Genomic DNA, 17,469 nt, shown 5'->3' with positions numbered 1-17,469 from the left:
GACTCTAGAGTTCTATAGATGGGTTTGGGCTGGAGCTATAAATTTGTGAATTACAGCAGTTAGATGACTTTTAAAGCTGTGAAATGAAGTAAAATAACCTAAGAAGTGGATATAGAAAGAGGAGAGTCTAAGAACTGAGCATGGGGGCATTCTAGCCTTTAGAAGTCAGGGAGACAAGGAGCAACCAGAACTGGAAGCTGAAAAAGAGAAGCTGGGAGGTAGGAAAATTGAGAGTGAGCACTGAAGCCAAATGAGGAAAATGCTTCAAAGAGAATGGAATAGTAAACTGTTCTCAGATGTTGCTGAGAGATCAAGTAAAATCCAAACGTTGCTTTGTGTTGAAGTCTTTAAGACCTCTGTTGAAGGAGATGGGGGTTGGGGGCAGCCTTCTTGTATTGCTTCCAAGAAAAGAATGGGAGGAGAGGAAACAATAATTAACACTGTAGAAATCTCTGAGGTTTTTCTGTAAAGAGGAGCAGAAAACTGGGCCATAGTTGGAAGGGAATGTGGGATCAAGTCAAACTTTTCTTTCTTTTTTTTTTTTCTGAGATGGGACAAGTTGGTGTCCTGATGGGAATGATCCTAGGAGGGAGGGAAGATGCAGTGATTGCCATGTGCTGTCCCCATGTAGTGAGGGGGGTGATGCTCTGGTGGAAGAAAGTGGGCCTTAGACTGGGTGAACCATTCATGGTGCACAGTAATAAACTGCTTTGCTATAATGCAGGCAGACTGGTAAATACGGGGATGGAACATGTATAGATTCTCTTCTGCTTGCCTATATAGTCTCATACCAAAGAGTGGAGGTGCTACAGCTTTAAAGAGGGCAAGGTTCAGATGACTGCCAAGAGCAACAGAAAATCAGGGAGCAGACAAGTGTAGTAGACTGTTGCAGCAGGAGGGCTCACTAGAGCTTAAAGTGAGAGGAGCCAGCGTGGTTGTGTGATTTTCTCCAGCTCTGAACAGCTGAGTGGAAACAGGCGGAGTAGGTTAAGCGTTAGACTTAGTCAAAGGTTATGGTTTCCCAGATAAAGAGAGGAAGAGAAGCAAGAGGATTATAATGATGGATCATAGGAACAAGGCAGGTGGAAGGAAGTGAGGATGGAGACAGAAGGTGAGAGTGCAAGGTGCCAGGATTCATGGAGTGAAGTCCCAGTGAGGCCTAAAGAACCGCGATGACAGTCAGATCCTTGGCATCAGTGGCGCTTTAGGACAGAGGAGCTGGAAGGCTGCAGTCCATGGGGTCGCTGAGGGTCAGACATGACTTGAGTGGCTTCACTTTCACTTTTCACTTTCATGCATGGGAGAAGAAAAAGGCAACCTACTTCAATGTTCTTGCCTGGAGAATCCCGGGGACAGCGGAGCCTGGTGAGCTGCCACCTATGGGGTCGCACAGAGTTGGACACGACTGAAGTGACTTAGCAGCAGGGTTGCATTATAGTGCTTTGTGTGCAGTATAAACCCTATAAGGTAGGTAGGACAGTTGGTGATGGTATCCTATTCTATAGATAAAGCAAGCTCCAAAGAGGTAAATAACTTTATGTGAAAATCACACAGCTAGTCGGTGGTGAAGCACAGACTCCACCCGAGGCTCTGTTTATTTGTGATATCTTTTTACCACTTTGTGTGATGTCTGCTCACAGATGACTCAGTCTCATTGAAGACAGGGAATGTAGACAAACAACATAAGGAAATGTGTAACTGAGTATTAAATTCTATAATATGGCATGACATAAGGAGTTTATTCATTCAGTAATATATATTGAGTGCTTATTATGTACAGGGCTGTATTATAAATACTAGGGATATAGTATTATCCACTATATATAGTGACTGAGATGGGGGAAATTCTGAAGTTTTGTGCTTCAGGGAGGTTTTAGAAGGGTTTCTGTGTGGTTCCTCCAAGGCATCATGATTGGGTAAAAAGCACCAGGTACTGAAAGCTTGGAAACTTTTTTCTCCACTTGCTGTATGTGACGTTGTGGCTTCAACTCAGTCTGTCTTAGTGGGGGACCCCATCCGTAAACTGAGATGTTATGGCTTTGCAAGTTCCACCCTGACTAAAAGTCCTGTGAGTTTGAGGCTGTATTCTAGCTTAATGGAATAATTGTGTAAAGTGTGTTAGTCCTCATCTGACTTCTTGAAATGACGTATCTCATTTCATAGTGATAAGACCCCGTTTCAGTAATGAAATGCTGCACTAATGTGTATACTAAAGTCATCCGCAGTTTTTTAAAATCTGGGAAAGCACAAAAAGGAGACAGAGGCCACGCTCGGCTGGCAGGTGCACCAGTCCCCACCCTTAGCCTGGTGATATCTGAGGACCTGTGAAAAGCTTTGAATTGACTCATGACTTTCCCCCTCCTCTCACTCCTTCCCGTTCAGGCCTGGAAGAAACGCTGGTTTATCCTGCGGAGCGGCCGGATGAGTGGTGACCCCGACGTCCTGGAATACTACAAGAATGATCACTCCAAGAAACCCCTGCGCATCATCAACCTGAACTTCTGCGAGCAGGTGGATGCAGGCCTGACCTTCAACAAGAAGGAGCTGCAGGACAGTTTCGTGTTCGACATCAAGACCAGTGAGCGCACCTTCTACCTGGTGGCCGAGACGGAGGAGGACATGAATAAGTGGGTCCAGAGCATCTGCCAGATCTGCGGCTTCAACCAGGCAGAAGAGAGCACAGGTACGAGACGCTTCTCAGCAGGAACCAGGTGCCTCCTGGCAGTGGCTGGGCCCCTGGGGCCAAGGGGACGGCCTTCAGACTCCTTGAACAGCAGGGCAGGCTTTAGCTAAAGGCTGTCCTCTGAGGTGGGGGAGAAGTAGGCAGAGGGGAAGAGTCTGAAGGGCTTGGCCACAGGGTAGAGGTCCTCCTAGCCCTGAGTCTGCTCAGGTGGAAAGCAGGCATGTTGGGGTTATGATGAAGCTCGAGGTGCTTGATGGTATTTCTTCAGGTACCTCCGCGCCACCCTGTGTCTCGGGCCTGCCCTTTCTCCCCTCAGCTCTCCAGCTCTCTGTGCCTGGTTAACCTGTCACCCACACACGGGCAGCTTGCACCTTGCTCTCTTCTTTGATCCATCCTCTATCCACTCCTGTTTCAGAACAACGTGCACAGTTATACTTGCCGCTTTTCTGGCAAGGGGAGGTGTGGGATTCTTTGTGAGTACTGTTGATGTACAATCCACTGTTCTTTATATTTCCCTGGGAACGGACACATGAGAAGGGGGAAATTCTGACTTGTGTTCAGATTTTGTTAGCCTTCACAGAAAGAGTAGCTCACCATTTTTAAGTGAGGCTTCAGCTGCAGAAATGCTCTTTGCCGTTTGTTTGGACTCATCCACAACTCTAGGATGATTGAGGAGTAGGGTTCTTTTTGTGTGTGTGGCAGATGGAAAGCCTAAGTTAGTAGTTTCCTAAACCTGGTTACATATCAGAATTAAAAAGGAACATTTTTTAAATGTTGATGCTAGGGATCCACATCAAATCAGTTAGCTAAGAATGTCAGGGGTGGGACCTAGGCATCAGTCTTTTAAAGGCTTCACACCAAGTGGCAAGGGTCTGGGGCTCAGCATCCATTTTCTGTAAATAATTGAAGGCCACATACAATCTCTGATTCCTATACCTGTTTTGTAAACTTCTTAGAACCCTTTAAAAACATGAAAACTGTTTCTAGCTCATCAGCAACATCAGCCTCCTCTGGGAACACATTAGAAATGAAGATTCTTAAGCCCCACCCCAGACTTAATGAATCAGAAACTCTGGAGGTGTTTTAACCAGCCCACCAGGTAATCTGATGCATGGTTAAGTTTGAGAACCACTGATTTAGACTCTTACTATCAGAGTGGAGTTTATGGATGAGCAGCATCAACCTCTCCTGGGAACTTGTTACGAAGACAGAAGACTTCTACTCAGACTTAGGGGATCAGAATCTGCATATTTTTTTTAAGTTTCTTATTCTGAAATAATGTTGAACTTACAGAAGAGGTGCAGAAATTCTACAGCAAATTCCCATGTACCTTTCATCCAGCTTTCCCTAACCTTAACATCTTTCTTAACCAGAGTATACTTGTCAAAATGTTGATTGGTACAAGACAGTCAGTTGCAGTGTATTGGGATTTCACTTGTTTTTCACCAGTGTCTTTATTCTGTTCAGGATTCAGTCCAGGATAGCATATTAGATTTGGTGGTTCTGCCTCTAGGGCCTCCAATCTGGGATGCCAGTTTCTCAGTCTCTTGTTTTTCTTTGACCTTGACACTTTTAAGGCATACTGGCTAGATATTTTGTAGAACCTCCCTCAGTTTGAATGTGTATGATGTTTTTTCATGATTAGATTGAGGTTTGGGGGAGACTACCACAGAGGTAGTGTGCTTTTCTCTGCACGTTGTATCAGGAGACACATGGTATCAATATACCCTATTACTGGTCGTGTTGCCTTCATCGCTTGGTTAAGATGGCATCTGACACCTTCTTCCCCTGTAAAGCTGCTACCTATGCTTTCACAGTTAATAAATATTTTGCAGGAAGTACTTTAATGATCTGCAAATACCCCATTTCTGCTTAAAATTTTGCCCACTAATTTTAGCATTGATCAGTGAATCACGTTTGTAACCGTTATTACCATGGTATCCTAAGGAAATTGTCTATCTCCCTCTGAATTGTATTAAGATACTTACGTGATTTGTAGGCACGTTGAAATTTGAGAAGCTCTGGTCTGGATTATTTGTTCACAAACCTGGTGGGTCATCCGAATCACCCTAAAAACTTTCATCTTTTAAATTTATGGGTACTGATTCAGTAGGTCTGACTTAGGGCTGCAAAATAGTTTTAAGAAACTCCTATAGAATGGGAGGAATTATTTCCAAATCATATCTGATAAGGGTCTAGTATCTAGAATATAAAAAGAACTATTACACTGCAGTAATAGTTCAACAAAAAAAATAACAACAAAAAAAATAACCTCATTTAAAAATAGGTAAAGGATCTGAATAGACATTATTCCAGAGAAGATATACAAATAACCAGTAAGCCCATGAGAAGATGCAAAGGTGTTGGACATCCTTACTCATTAGGGAGATGTGAAACAAAACCACAATGAGATAACACTTCACACCCACTAGGATGACTGTAATCAAAATATGGACAGTGACCAGTGTTGGCAAGGATGTGAACAAACATGCTTTGCTCATGCATCCCACCTCATTTGTTGCTGGTAGGAATGTAAAATGGTACAAATGAACCTGTTTACAAAACGGAAATGGATTCACAGATACAGAAAACCAGCATACGGTTACCATGGAGGAAAGAAGGGTGATAAATTTGGAGACTGAGATTGACACCTGCCCACTATTGTATATAAAAGATAATAAGAACCTGCGGTATAGCACAGGAAACTCAGTTCAGGACTCTACAGTGATCTATATGGGTTTGGAGTCTAGAAGAGAGTGAATTTGTGTATTATGGATAGTTGATTCACTGTATAGCAGAAAGTAACACAACATTATAAAAACAGATATACACCAATTTAAAAAATTGTGTGTGTGTGTATATATAATGTGATACATATATATGGTCACATTTTCATTATCCATTCATTCCTCAGTGGACCTTTGGTTGTTTTCATGTCACTCCTACAGTGAATGATGCTGAAATGAACATGAGGGGGCCGCTAACTCTTGCAAACAGTCATTTCAGTTGCTTCAGTGATATATCCAGAAGTGGAATTATCGGGTTATTTGGTTCCACTTTTAATTTTCTGAGTAAAACCTCCATACTGTTTTGCATAGTGGCTGTACCAATTTATATTGCCACCTCCAGCCCACAAGGGTTCCCTTTTCCCATATCTCTGGTCACACTTACCACAATCTTTTTGACACTAGCCATTTAACAGGTGTGAGATGGTATCTCATTGTGGTTTTGACTTTATTTGCATTTCTGTACCTGTTGACTATTCAGATATCGTCTTTGGAAAAAGGTCTATTCAGGTCCTCTGCCCATTTTTTAATCAGATTATTTGAGATTTTGCTATCAAATGATATGAGTTCTTTGTGTATTTTGGTTATTAACACCTTTCAGATATGAGGTTTGCAAGTATTTCTCTCCCGTTCCTGAGGCTGTGTTTTCGTTTTGGCAAAGCATCTGCCTACAATGCGGGAGACCTGGGTTCAAGCCCTGGGTTGGGAAGTTCCCCTGGAGAAGGAAATGGCAACCCACTCCAGGATTCCTGCCTGGAAAATCCTGTGGACAGAGGAGCCCAGTAGGCTACAGTCCACAGGGTTACAAAGAGTCGGACACGACTGGGCCACTCCACTCCACTCCACTTCACTTCACTGTGCAGAGCTTTGTAGTTTAATGTAGTCCTTCTTGTTTATTTTTGCCTTTTCTACTCGTGCTTTTGGTGTCACATACAAAAAAAAAAATTGTTGCCAAGACCAATGTCAAAGAACTTTTCCTCTGTGTTTTCTATTAGGATGTTTATAGTTTCAGATCTTACATTTAAGTCTAATGCATTTCAAGTTAATTTTTGTGCATAGTGTGAGATTGGTTTTTAATTTAATTTTTTTTTTTGCATGTAAATATCTGCTTTTCCCAATACCATTTACTGAAGAGAATTTTCTCCTTTGAGTATTCTTGGCTCCTTTATGAAATATTGATCATATACTAGGATTTTTTATTCTGTTCCACTTGTCTGTGTGTCTGTTTTTTTATTAATATGCCAGTACCATGCTGTTTTGATTACCATAGCTTTATAATATACGTTGACATCCAGAAGTGTGACCCCTCCAATTTTGTTCTTTCTCCACATTTCTTTGGCTATCTGGGATGATTTGTGGTTCCATATGAATTTTAGGATTGTTTTTTCTCTGTTTGTAAAAAGTGCCATTGGAATCCTGATGAGGATTGCACTGAATCTGTAAATGGTTTGGGGTGGTATAGACATTTTAACAGTGCAGATTCTTAAAATGCATGAGCACAAGTTGTCTTTACATTTATTTGTGTTGCAGTTCTTAATTTTTGAGCGAGGGGCCTTTGTCACTTTGCACTGGGCTCTGCAAATTATGTAGCTGATTGTGCCTGGACTAGATGTCCTTCCCTAAAACAATTCTTGTAATTTTTATAGTTCTGTTTTTAAAAGATTATTTTATAGGTTCTTTGTATTTCCATAAGAGTGTTGGAATTTTTTCACCAATTTCTACTAGAAATTCTGTTTTATTTTGTTAGGGATTGTGTTGAACCCATAGGGCAAATTAGAGAAGATACTGAAGCTTCCAGTACATAAAATGGTAAATCTGTTCTTTTAGATCTTCATTAACTTCGTTGGACAACATTTTCTATTTTTCAATATATAGGTTGTACGTATATTTAATTGGATTTAATCAAGTATCTGGAGAAGGAAATGGCAGCCCACTCCAGTATTCTTGCCTGGAGAGTCCTGTGGACAGGGGAGCCTGGTGGGCTGCTGTCCATGGGGCCGCACAGAGTCGGACACAACTGAGGCGACTTAGCATGCAGGAATTCTGTGATCTTCCTTGAGGAAGGATTATGAAGCCCCATTTTACTCTTAAATTCTTTGGTATAATGTTTGCTTCCTGGGTGGAATTTTTGGTTCCGCCTGACCACATCTTTGTTATTACAGCTTTTATGGATTTTGTTTTTCATTTTACTTTTGATGGAGGAATAAAATGCTTATGCCAAAAAAAAAAAAAGGAGAGAGAGAGAGAAAGGAAGAAAATAGGGAAGAGGTTTTTAAAAAGCAGGAGAAAAAATCCAGAGACCCTCTAGTCTCAGAGCTTTCATAAATGTGAGAAGTAAGTCCAAGGAATACATCAGATTTTAGGAAATATGTATAATGGGGTTGGGGAGGAACCAGAAAGCAAGTTACTTTGAGCTATTCTCTTGTGGGATTAGAAGTGTCCCTACAAAAAAAAATTTATCCTTAAAATGTAGCAAAATTTATTCCTGGTACAAATATCTTGTTTTTAAATCACATATTTTAAAAACACTTACTGTCTGAATCCCTACTTTTACTGTATAGAATTTAAGTACGACTCAGATTCAAATATGTGGAACTGCATCATCTGGGCCTACTTTCTTTTGGTAGGAATATTCATTTGTCCGTTCATACATTGTTCGTTCACTCAGCAGATCTTTATGGAAGACTTATTCCGCGACAGTCCCCGTCATAACCACGGAGGCTACAGACCATAAAGGTGAACAGCAGGGTTCCAGCACTCGGACCTCAGAGTCTAGTGGAGGGAGCAGACATAACCAGACAGTCCCAGGGAAGTTCCATAACAGAAGCTTCGCCACAGATGGAGGCACCAGCCCACACACCACCAGCTCAGTGAGGGAAGGAAAAGAGGGAGAATATTAAGGAGGCGACAAGTAATCAAGTCAGTATTTTTCAACAGCTTTGTCTGTTAGACAGTATATTCCCTTTAACTTTTAACTTCTTTTATAAGGGGTTATTTAATAGATATCTAGTGTGTTAATTATCAGAGCAAGAATATTAGTTGTCCATGATAGAGGTTTAGGATTCTTTGTGAGATCTTTCTGATGAAACCAAATGAGCTTTTCTTCCTCGGGTAGAATCTGGTATGTAACAGGATTCAGCCAAATAATAGGTTTTGTTTTAACTTAGAAGCTTTTCCTAAAAGTATATCTTATCTGTAAAACCCTCAGGTAAGGAGTGGAAGATTAATCATCTAAGTCAGTGTTTCTTTTAGAATCAGGATATGAGGAAAAGCAGGAAGGAAGTTAACATTCGACTACCTACTTTTGCTAAAGTGCTTTATTTCATTTAATCAACTGTGTTTCCATTTCTTTGAAATAAAAAAAAAAACCTGAGTGCTATTTCTTTTTCCATGCCTAACACTCCAGGACTAAAGCTCTTGTCTGTCATAACCATGCATTGGCCGGCGTCAGACGGACTCTGCACCCTCATCTGCCTAAGCTTCCTCCTAAACACGGCACCTCTCCTGTTGCTGGGGCTTACGCACCTGCCTCATGTGGGACGCATCCTGTACTCATAGGTAACCCTCAGTGACCACAAACGGAAATAATAGGAGCTGTGTATTGCGCATCTACCCTTTGTAAAATAGGGTATGTAAAATACATTCTTACTAGAAATGCACAGTAATCCTTTGAGGTAGCAATGATCTTGACTCACAGTCACAGCTAGAAAATGATGGAGCCGGGATTCTAGTCTAACCCAAGTCTGACTCTGCATTCTCACACGCCGTCTCTTTGCCCTGGACCTCCTGGAATGTGAACATCAGCCAGACCAAGCCCTGTTGTTTTCGCCCCTGTGGATACCACATATTAGGTTGAAAGCACTCCTTGACCCCTTCCACCAGGGTCCTGCAGCTGGCTCACATTTCCCGCCTTACCAGTCCATATTGCTGAAATCCTTGGGCTGGAATATTCCAAGAATTTAGTAACTTGTAGAGCTTTAATCCAGCCATCAGTCTCTATTGGTGAATCTGTGGTGGGTGGGTGAGGGGGTCCCTGAGCCCACATCCCAACTCTGGGATGATGTGAAGAAGTCACTTGATTGAGGTCTGAGTTTCCTTTCTTCAAATAGAGAAAATCTTTTCACCCACCAGTTCTGTTTCTCTATGAGCTTATCAGCACAGACCTTAGACCACTGGCAGCCCGTCATGTTTCATATTTCCCAATGGAGGATTCACATTGTGTTCTATGCAGAGGTGTCCCCAAGACCCGTGCAGTCCATACCCTCCTTGCTGTTGGTCCTGTAGAAATTCCTTCCCATACAGAGCCTCCCTCAAGTACATATTCCTTGCTTCTTTAAAAAAAAAAAAGTTGTGATGGGACCTGTCATTAAAAAAAAAAAAAAAACTTGTGTTTTTCACTTTAAGCTGGAAGGAGTTCTGTGGCAGATGGAGTCTTTTTTTAATCCTTCTTGCCGCCCCCAGCTTCTTTCTGCTACGACTCTCCAATTCCTCACATATTTCAGCCAAAAATGCTTAGAGTAAAACCTGCCTAGTATCAAGACCAAACCAAGAGTGACGCAGAGTCTGAATATCAAACCAAGGGTGGGGAAAACAGCCTCCTGATAGGAAACCAAGAACGACGCTCAGGAAGGAAAAACAATTCCAAGAATGAATATCAGGATTTCAGGTCATATACGTGGAGCTGGCTTTTTGTTTGTTTGAGGAGGGGGTGTATGTGTGCGTGCGTGCGTGTGTGTGTACACGCATGCACAAGCAACAGTGAGAACCCTGCCTTCTCTGAGAATCAAAACAGCCTTCAGTCCCCCGAGCACGGAGCAGAAAGCCGCTCTGAACTGTGTTTACGAGCAGGCGGAGCCGAGACCTCACGTTTGTGGTTCCGTCATGGGCAGCTGTCCCTGACCAGATGTCCCACACACAAAAAGAACCAGCTACCAGTGCAGAGCTTGGATGAATTATTCATGGGCTCAGGAGTCATTGACTGCTTGGAAGCCTGCACCCCTTTAAATGCTCTGAGCCAAGAGCTTCTTGTCCCCGGTGGTCCCCACCTTCCTCTAACTCCTGCCCAGCCCCTCACTCTCACGCGCGCTCTGAAAGGCACACTGGCTGCCGCTACCCATGTGCTCTAGACGTTGAATAAGCATCTCTTGGAGGTGCTACCATCTGTACTGTGGAGACGACTGTTCGTCACCAAGGGGTTGGGGGGAAGCTGGGAAGTGCATAGCTGTGCAGTGTGAGTGGCAGCCGCGTATTTCTCTGCTTTCCATGCAGGGCTTTTGGTGAATGTGACGATTTTTATATCGGAAGGTCAAGATGAACAGAATATGGTTTAAGTCCCTGTTGTTTTTAGAGAACTGTACAGCCTACAGAAACACTTACACACAGTCTCCTTTGAGCATAAAGACACAAGAGAGGCAGGGATGCTAGCACGATCCCTGTTGCACAAGTAAGGAAGCTCAGGTTTAAAGGCACTGACATTCCCAAAGGAGCAGTGTTGCCGGGTCTAGAATCTTAAGAGCTTTAACTCCATCCCAGGACTGTGTGCGCTGATTCCTTTTCATTGATCTGAATCCCTTTTCACAGACCTGTTTTTTAAAATCAAACTTTAAACTTTTTGTTTTGTATTGAGGAATGGCCAATTAACAATGCTGTGATAGTTTCAAGTGAACACAAAGGGACTCAGCCTTGTATATACATGTATCCATTCTCCTCCAAACCCCACTCCCATCCAGACTGGTACATAACATTAAGTGGCGTTCCACGTACTATACAGTAGGTCCCCATTGATTATCCATTTTAAATATAGCAGTCTGTACCTGATCTTCCCAAAGTCCCTAACTCTCCCTTCTCCTCCCCATCAACCATAAGTTGGTTTTCTGAGTCCCTTTCTGTTTTGTAAGTTATTTTGTATCATTTGTAGACTCCACAGTAAGGAATATATGATACTTTTCCTTCTCTGTCTGACTGACTGCACTCAGTATGACAACCTCTAGGTCCATCCTTGTTTCAGCAGATAGCATTATTCCATTCTTTTCAATGGCTGAGTGACAGTGCTCAGTATATGCGCGCCACAGCTGCTTTGTCCATTGCTCTGTTGGTGGACGTGTGGGTTGCTCCTGCGTCTTGGCTGTTGTAAACCGTGTAGTAGTGAACACCGGGGTGCGTGTGATCTCTCAGATCATGGTTTTCTCCAGATAGATGCTCAGGAGTGAGATCGCAGGGTCCTATGGCAGCTCAATTTTTAGTTTTTTAAAGAACATCTATACTGTTCTCTATAGTTGCTGTACCAATTTACATTCCCATCCACAGTGTAAGAGGATTCCCTATTCTCCATGCCCTCTCTGGCATTTTTTGTTTGTGGAGTGTTTTGAGGATAGCCATTCTGACAGATACGAGGTGTCATTTCATTGTAGTTTTGATTACATTTCTCGAATTACTAGCGAAGTTTAACATCTTTTTCTTGTGCCCATTAGTATGTCCTCTTTGGAGAAATGTCTATTCACATCTTCTGCCCATTTTTTAGAGTGGGTTGTTTGTTTTGATACTGTTAAGGGTCATAACCTGTTTGTAAATTTTGGAGACTAATCCCTTATCGGTCACATCATTTGCAAATATTTTCTCCCAGTCTTTGGATTGTCTTTTCGTTTATTGTTTTCTTTGCTGTGCAGAAGCTTTTGAGTTTAAGTAGTCCCATTTGTTTAGTTTTGTTTATTTCCATTTTTCTGGGAGATGGATTGAAAAAGATGTTATTGTGATTTATGTCAGAGAATGTTCTGCCTGTGTTTTCCTCTAGGTATTTTATAGGGTTGGGTTTCACATTTGGGTCTTTAATCCATTTTGAGCTTATTTTTGTGTATGGAGTTAAAGAATGATCTAATTTCATTTTTTCACATGTGGCTATCCAGTTTTTCCAGCACCAAATGTTGAAGAGACTGTCTTTCCAGCATTGAGTAGTCTTGCATCCTTTGTCATAAATTACTGTACCATAGGTGCATGAGCTTATTTCTAGGTTTTCTGTCCCATTCCATTGATTTATACTTTTTGCTGGTACCATACTGTTTAGATGACTGTAGCTTTGTAGTATACTCTGAAGTCAGGGAGCCTGATTTGTCCAGCTCAGTTTTCTTTTATGAGAATGCTTTGGCTATCTGAAGTCCTTTGTGTCCCCGTACAGATTTTGAGATTTTTTTGTTATAGTTCTGTGAAAAATGCCATTGGTAATTTGATAGGGATTTCGCTGAATCTATACATTGCCTTGGGTAGTATTGTCATTTGGGCAATAGTGATTCTTCTAATCTGTGAACATGGTATATCTTTCCATCTGTTTATGTCTTCTTCAGTTTCTTTCATTAGCATCTTTTAGTTTTCGGAATACAGGTCTTTTGCCTCCTTAAGTAGGTTTTTGTTTTTGTTTTTTTTTTTTTTTGATGTGATGGTAAATGGGTTTGTTTCTTGAACTTCTCTTTCAGATTTTTTGTTGTTAGTGTATAGAAATGCAATCGATTTCTGTATATTAATTTTGTAACCTGCAGCTTCACCAAGTTCATTGATGGGTTCTAGTAGTTTTATAGTACATCTTTCGGATCTTCTGTGTATAATATTATGTCATCTGCAAACAGTGGCAGTTTAACTTCTTTTCTAGTTTGGATTCCCTTTACTTCTTGTTCTTCTCTGATTGCTATAGCTAGGTCTTCCAAAACTATGCTGAATAGAAGTGGTAAGAGTGGGCGTCCTTGTCTTGTTCATGATCTTAGAGGGAATGCTCTCAGCTTTTCACCATTGAGTATTATGTTAGCTATAGGTTTGTCATATATGGCCTTTATTATGTACCCTTTATGTCCACTTTCTGGAGAGTTTTTATCATAAATGGGTGCTTAATTTTGTCAGAAGCTTTTTCTGCATCTGTTGAGATGAACATATGATTTTTATTCTTGAATTTCTTAATGTGGTATATCTCAATGATTGATTTACGTATGTTGAAAAATCCTTGCATACCTGAGATGAATCTCAGTTGATCATGGTGTATGATCTTGATGATGTATTGGTGGATACAGATGGCTAGTATTTTGTTGAGGATTTTTGCATCTGTGTTCATCAGTGATATTGGCCTCGCAGACCTGTTTATTGTGGCTGTTTGCAAATCACAAAATAGCCAGCAAGAGAGAGAAGCAAGAAGTTGATATATCACTGAGCGCTATACATATGCAAAGTGCTATCTATGCACTAATGTTAATCTCAAAGGGCTAAATTAGCAAGACAACATGATCCATCTCACAGTAGCCAACAAACTACTGTGAACTAAAGCTCAGGGAGTTTAGATCGCCAGAGCCCCTTTTGCAACTCTTGAAGATTTTGAAATAAGGCCAGGGCCTCCTCCATATCCTGTCTCTTATTGTAGCTTTTTCCCTTCTTAAACTCCCTGGCAGGAATTTCACGACAGTTGCGTGACTAACTCTATGGAAAGAAGACCTTCCAGCCAACTGTTCTTTTATCTTCTGTCCCTACTAAAATTTTGGGTGAACCTGCTCCCCTTTAAGTATTTCATAAATATTTGAAAAGCGAAAGTGTTAATCACTCAGTTGTGTCCAACTCTTTGTGACCCCACAGACTGTAGCCTGGCGGCCTCCTTTGTCCATGGAATTCTCCAGGCAAGAATACTGGAGTGGGTTGCCATTTCCTTCTCCAGGGGATCTTCCCAACCCAGGGGTCGAACCCACGTCTCCTGTATTGCAGGCAGATTCTTCACTGTGTGAGCCACTAGGGAATCCCCATAAAATATGGAAACGTTTCACGAATTTGCATGTTATCCTTGTGCAGGGGCCATAAACTTCTAGTAATCCATGAGTTTTCCCAGTAACTCTACAGCAGAATTATTTTAAGTCCTGGTTCCCTCTGAGATGAAATGATACCCATCAATATGCTTTTGGGAAAGTCTTCAACCTCCAGTGGAGGAATATTATCAGGGTCTTCAAGCAGCTCCTTCCTCTCCAGGGAGAATGATTAGTGCGTGAAAGGTCAGGTCCCCTTATTCCAGCTGGAATTCTCAACAGCAGGGAGGGGTGTGATGGAGTCAGGCAGTCCACTCAGATGCCTTCTGGTGACCTTGGTCCTTCCCCCTCACACAGGGAGTGGTGCCAAGGGAGAAGCAGGGGTTAGAGGGAAAAGCTGGGAGTAGACAAGGCTGGGGAGGGAAGAAGGAGGTCCTTTCTTGGAGACCTCACCCTGTCTCTCTTCTCATTTCTGGGAGGACCTTTTCCTCCCTTGTTCCCTCCCCTACCTTTTGTATTTTGCCTTTTTAAACTGAGTTCAGATCTCTCACTCCTCTGGGGGACCTTTTTGGGAAGCTTAGAGCAAATGTGGGAGGTGGTAGGCAGCTTCCCTCCCAGACTGACACAGGTCCCTTGAGGAGCGAAGATCAGAGTGAAGACTGACCCAGGCCCCAGCCCAGAGGCGGAGGCAGATGTCTGAATCACCCACCCTTTTTTTCCAGAGACAATGAGGAAAATAAACATCCAGACCAGTTTCCAGCCAGATCTGAAGTCCTCAAGCCTTATTTTGAAAAAGAAAATGTTATGCTAAATAACCCTGAAATATCAGACCTTCCTCGATTTTTTGTTTGTTTGTTGTTTTTTTGTCCACAGCTGGGTCTGGTCACCCTGAGAGTAGGCTCTGAGCTGGGACATGAACTCCATAAAATCCACACAGACACTTTTGCATTGCCCTGGAACAGGCTTCAGCCCTGACTTGCAGCAAAGTCCAGACCCTCTGGGAGGAGGAAAGGGAGACAGAGGAAACCTGACCCTCTTCCCTTCGTTCTAAGCCTTGATCCTCCTTCCTGCTTTCCCTTGTGTACCAGAAACTCCTCCTCAGCACCCCAGCCAGCCAGCTTAGATTAAGTCTAATGTTACCTGCCAAACCCACAGACAGTTAGAAATGAGAGCGCCTCACCCCAGCTCCTCAGCACCAGAAGCTTTGGATAACTTCCAGACATCCCATGGGATGCTCCCCCCTTTCCTGTTCTTTGAATATTTCTAATTATCTCTAGTAAAAGAGGGTAATAAATTATTGTGGAATTGGTCCCAGATCAGACTCCAAAGCCCAGCATAACTCTAATTTTTGGCTAAAGGTAGAATTAGGACTTCGAATTTAGTGGTAAGGTCACCTTGGACCTTTGAAGCTCTTGGTTATGGTTAAAACATCCAGCTATGTAGAGTTCTGCCCAGGATTTTGAACTCTGCAAAATCAGTAGATACGGTCATCTTTCTCTGAGATCTGAATTGGGAGTCAAAGTCCTGGTTTTTAATTTCAACTTTGTTATTGAATTCAGTGTGTAGCTCTTGGTTTCTTCAACAGTAAACTAGGAGCTTGGGTATCAGTGATTTTCAAACTTTTTTTTCTTTTTTTTGCAATGCTTGTTAACTAAATCTTACATGGATACAGTATGTGAAACAGGCAAGAAGGAGCTGTTCTAAATGTCGCAGGGGAGGTGGAGTCAAGCACTGTAAGCTGGCGTTGGACCCAGATGGCCTGCCCCTCCTTCTCGCCCTTGGCCTGGGAAGTCTGGAACACAGTGCAGAAATACTGGTCTGCAGCAGACATTGCCAAACAAGGTCCCACAGACCAGTGCTGAGCTGTGAAAAGTGTCCTCAGTCCACAACAAAAACAAACAACATACTGAGAATGTAGTCAGTTTTCATAAGACTAAATGTAGTCAGATTTCACAACTTCCCTTTATTCAGAGATTCTCTTCTGATGGCTGTGCGTGTTTGTTAAAGTGTCCTTGTGTGTGTGTGTGTGTGTGAAATGATAGTTGCAGGAAACAATGGTTTTTCCATATTCACAATAAAAAGTTGTGAACCCTGTGTGTCAGTTTTTTAACGTGCACAAACAAACAAACAGGCAGTGTTTTCACTCCTCCATAAGATGGAAAAGTCTGGGGAGCGGTGATCTACAGGTTACGTGGTGTCAGGATCACCCAGCTCCCAGCCTCTGCTTCTGTACTCACGGCCAGAGGCCTTCGGACTCTGCCTTCCCATTGAGGCCCACCCTGCAGCCCAGCCTGGAGTCAGGGCTTTGGGATTCTTCATCCTTTTTGCTCAGTTCTGACCTTCATTTTGCATGCAAACTAAGGTCGGCCCTGGGATTTTGTCTGCTTTTCCTATTCTTAAGTCATTTCCTGTTAACCTGACTGTCATCTCGAATTCCACCTAGGCCTGTACCCTCTCCTGCTTTTATTTAGCCCCTCTCTCACCCGAACCAGTAAGCCAGTGGCTGGAGCCCGTCTACCCAGTGGCTGACTTCCAGGTGGCCAGTGGTCTGCCTGAATTTCTGAAGAAAATCCGCTTCTGCTTTCCCTAAACATGCTTCCTCCTCCTCTTGGCCTCTACTGCCCACGTGGCTGGGTGATACCCAGTTTCTGTTCTACGTTCACTCACTCAGCACGCTGAGTACCTGTTTTTGGGTCACATTCTAGGGTCACGTGCCAGAGAAGAGCTTAAGCCGTGATCTCGCTCTCGGTGACCTCACGAGCTTCATCAAGTCCTCCAGCTCATGTTCTTTCTGCCATACTGCCCCTGGAGCCCTTCTTAGTGACTGCCTGCCTCCTGTGTGTAGTACCACAGTCTGGGGTACTCTGGGGCCCTCAGTCTTCACCAAGACTTTAACTGAACTCTGCCTTGGCTATATGCCAGAATATGACTAACAGATTTTTTTTTTTTTAATTGAGGTTAACCTCAAGTGTGAAAAGAAAAAGTTTTTTTCAGACTTCTGACTTTAATTTCAATATCAAGCCCCTATCTGGCTAGTGATAGAAATTGAAGTTTTAATCAACTTAGGTTAAAACCCATCAATACAGGATTTTCTCAGTTACTTCAGGTTTCTCTCTTTTTTTCCCCACATAAATAGAAATAAATAACCAGATATTTATTTTTCCATCTCTTTATTGAATTATAATTAACAAAGCTGTATATATTTAAAGTGTACATCATGACTATTTGATATATG

The 17,469-nt window shown here is 42.4% G+C and overlaps 1 protein-coding gene across 1 annotated transcript in view; it reads left to right on the top strand.

The window, feature by feature from the left end:
- Nucleotides 1-2,421: 2,421 nt before the first annotated feature.
- Nucleotides 2,422-17,469, top strand: part of GAB2 (GRB2 associated binding protein 2) — a 54,029-nt gene continuing 38,981 nt past the window's right edge. The window contains exon 1 of the mRNA XM_068977080.1: nt 2,422-2,683. Within this exon, the coding sequence (XP_068833181.1) occupies nt 2,422-2,683 (262 nt within the window). The remainder of the gene's footprint in view (nt 2,684-17,469) is intronic.

Source organism: Capricornis sumatraensis, chromosome 8 (genome assembly GCF_032405125.1).
Source record: "Capricornis sumatraensis isolate serow.1 chromosome 8, serow.2, whole genome shotgun sequence".
Lineage (NCBI taxonomy): Eukaryota > Metazoa > Chordata > Mammalia > Artiodactyla > Bovidae > Capricornis > Capricornis sumatraensis.
This window is presented reverse-complemented; position numbering and strand designations above follow the sequence as displayed.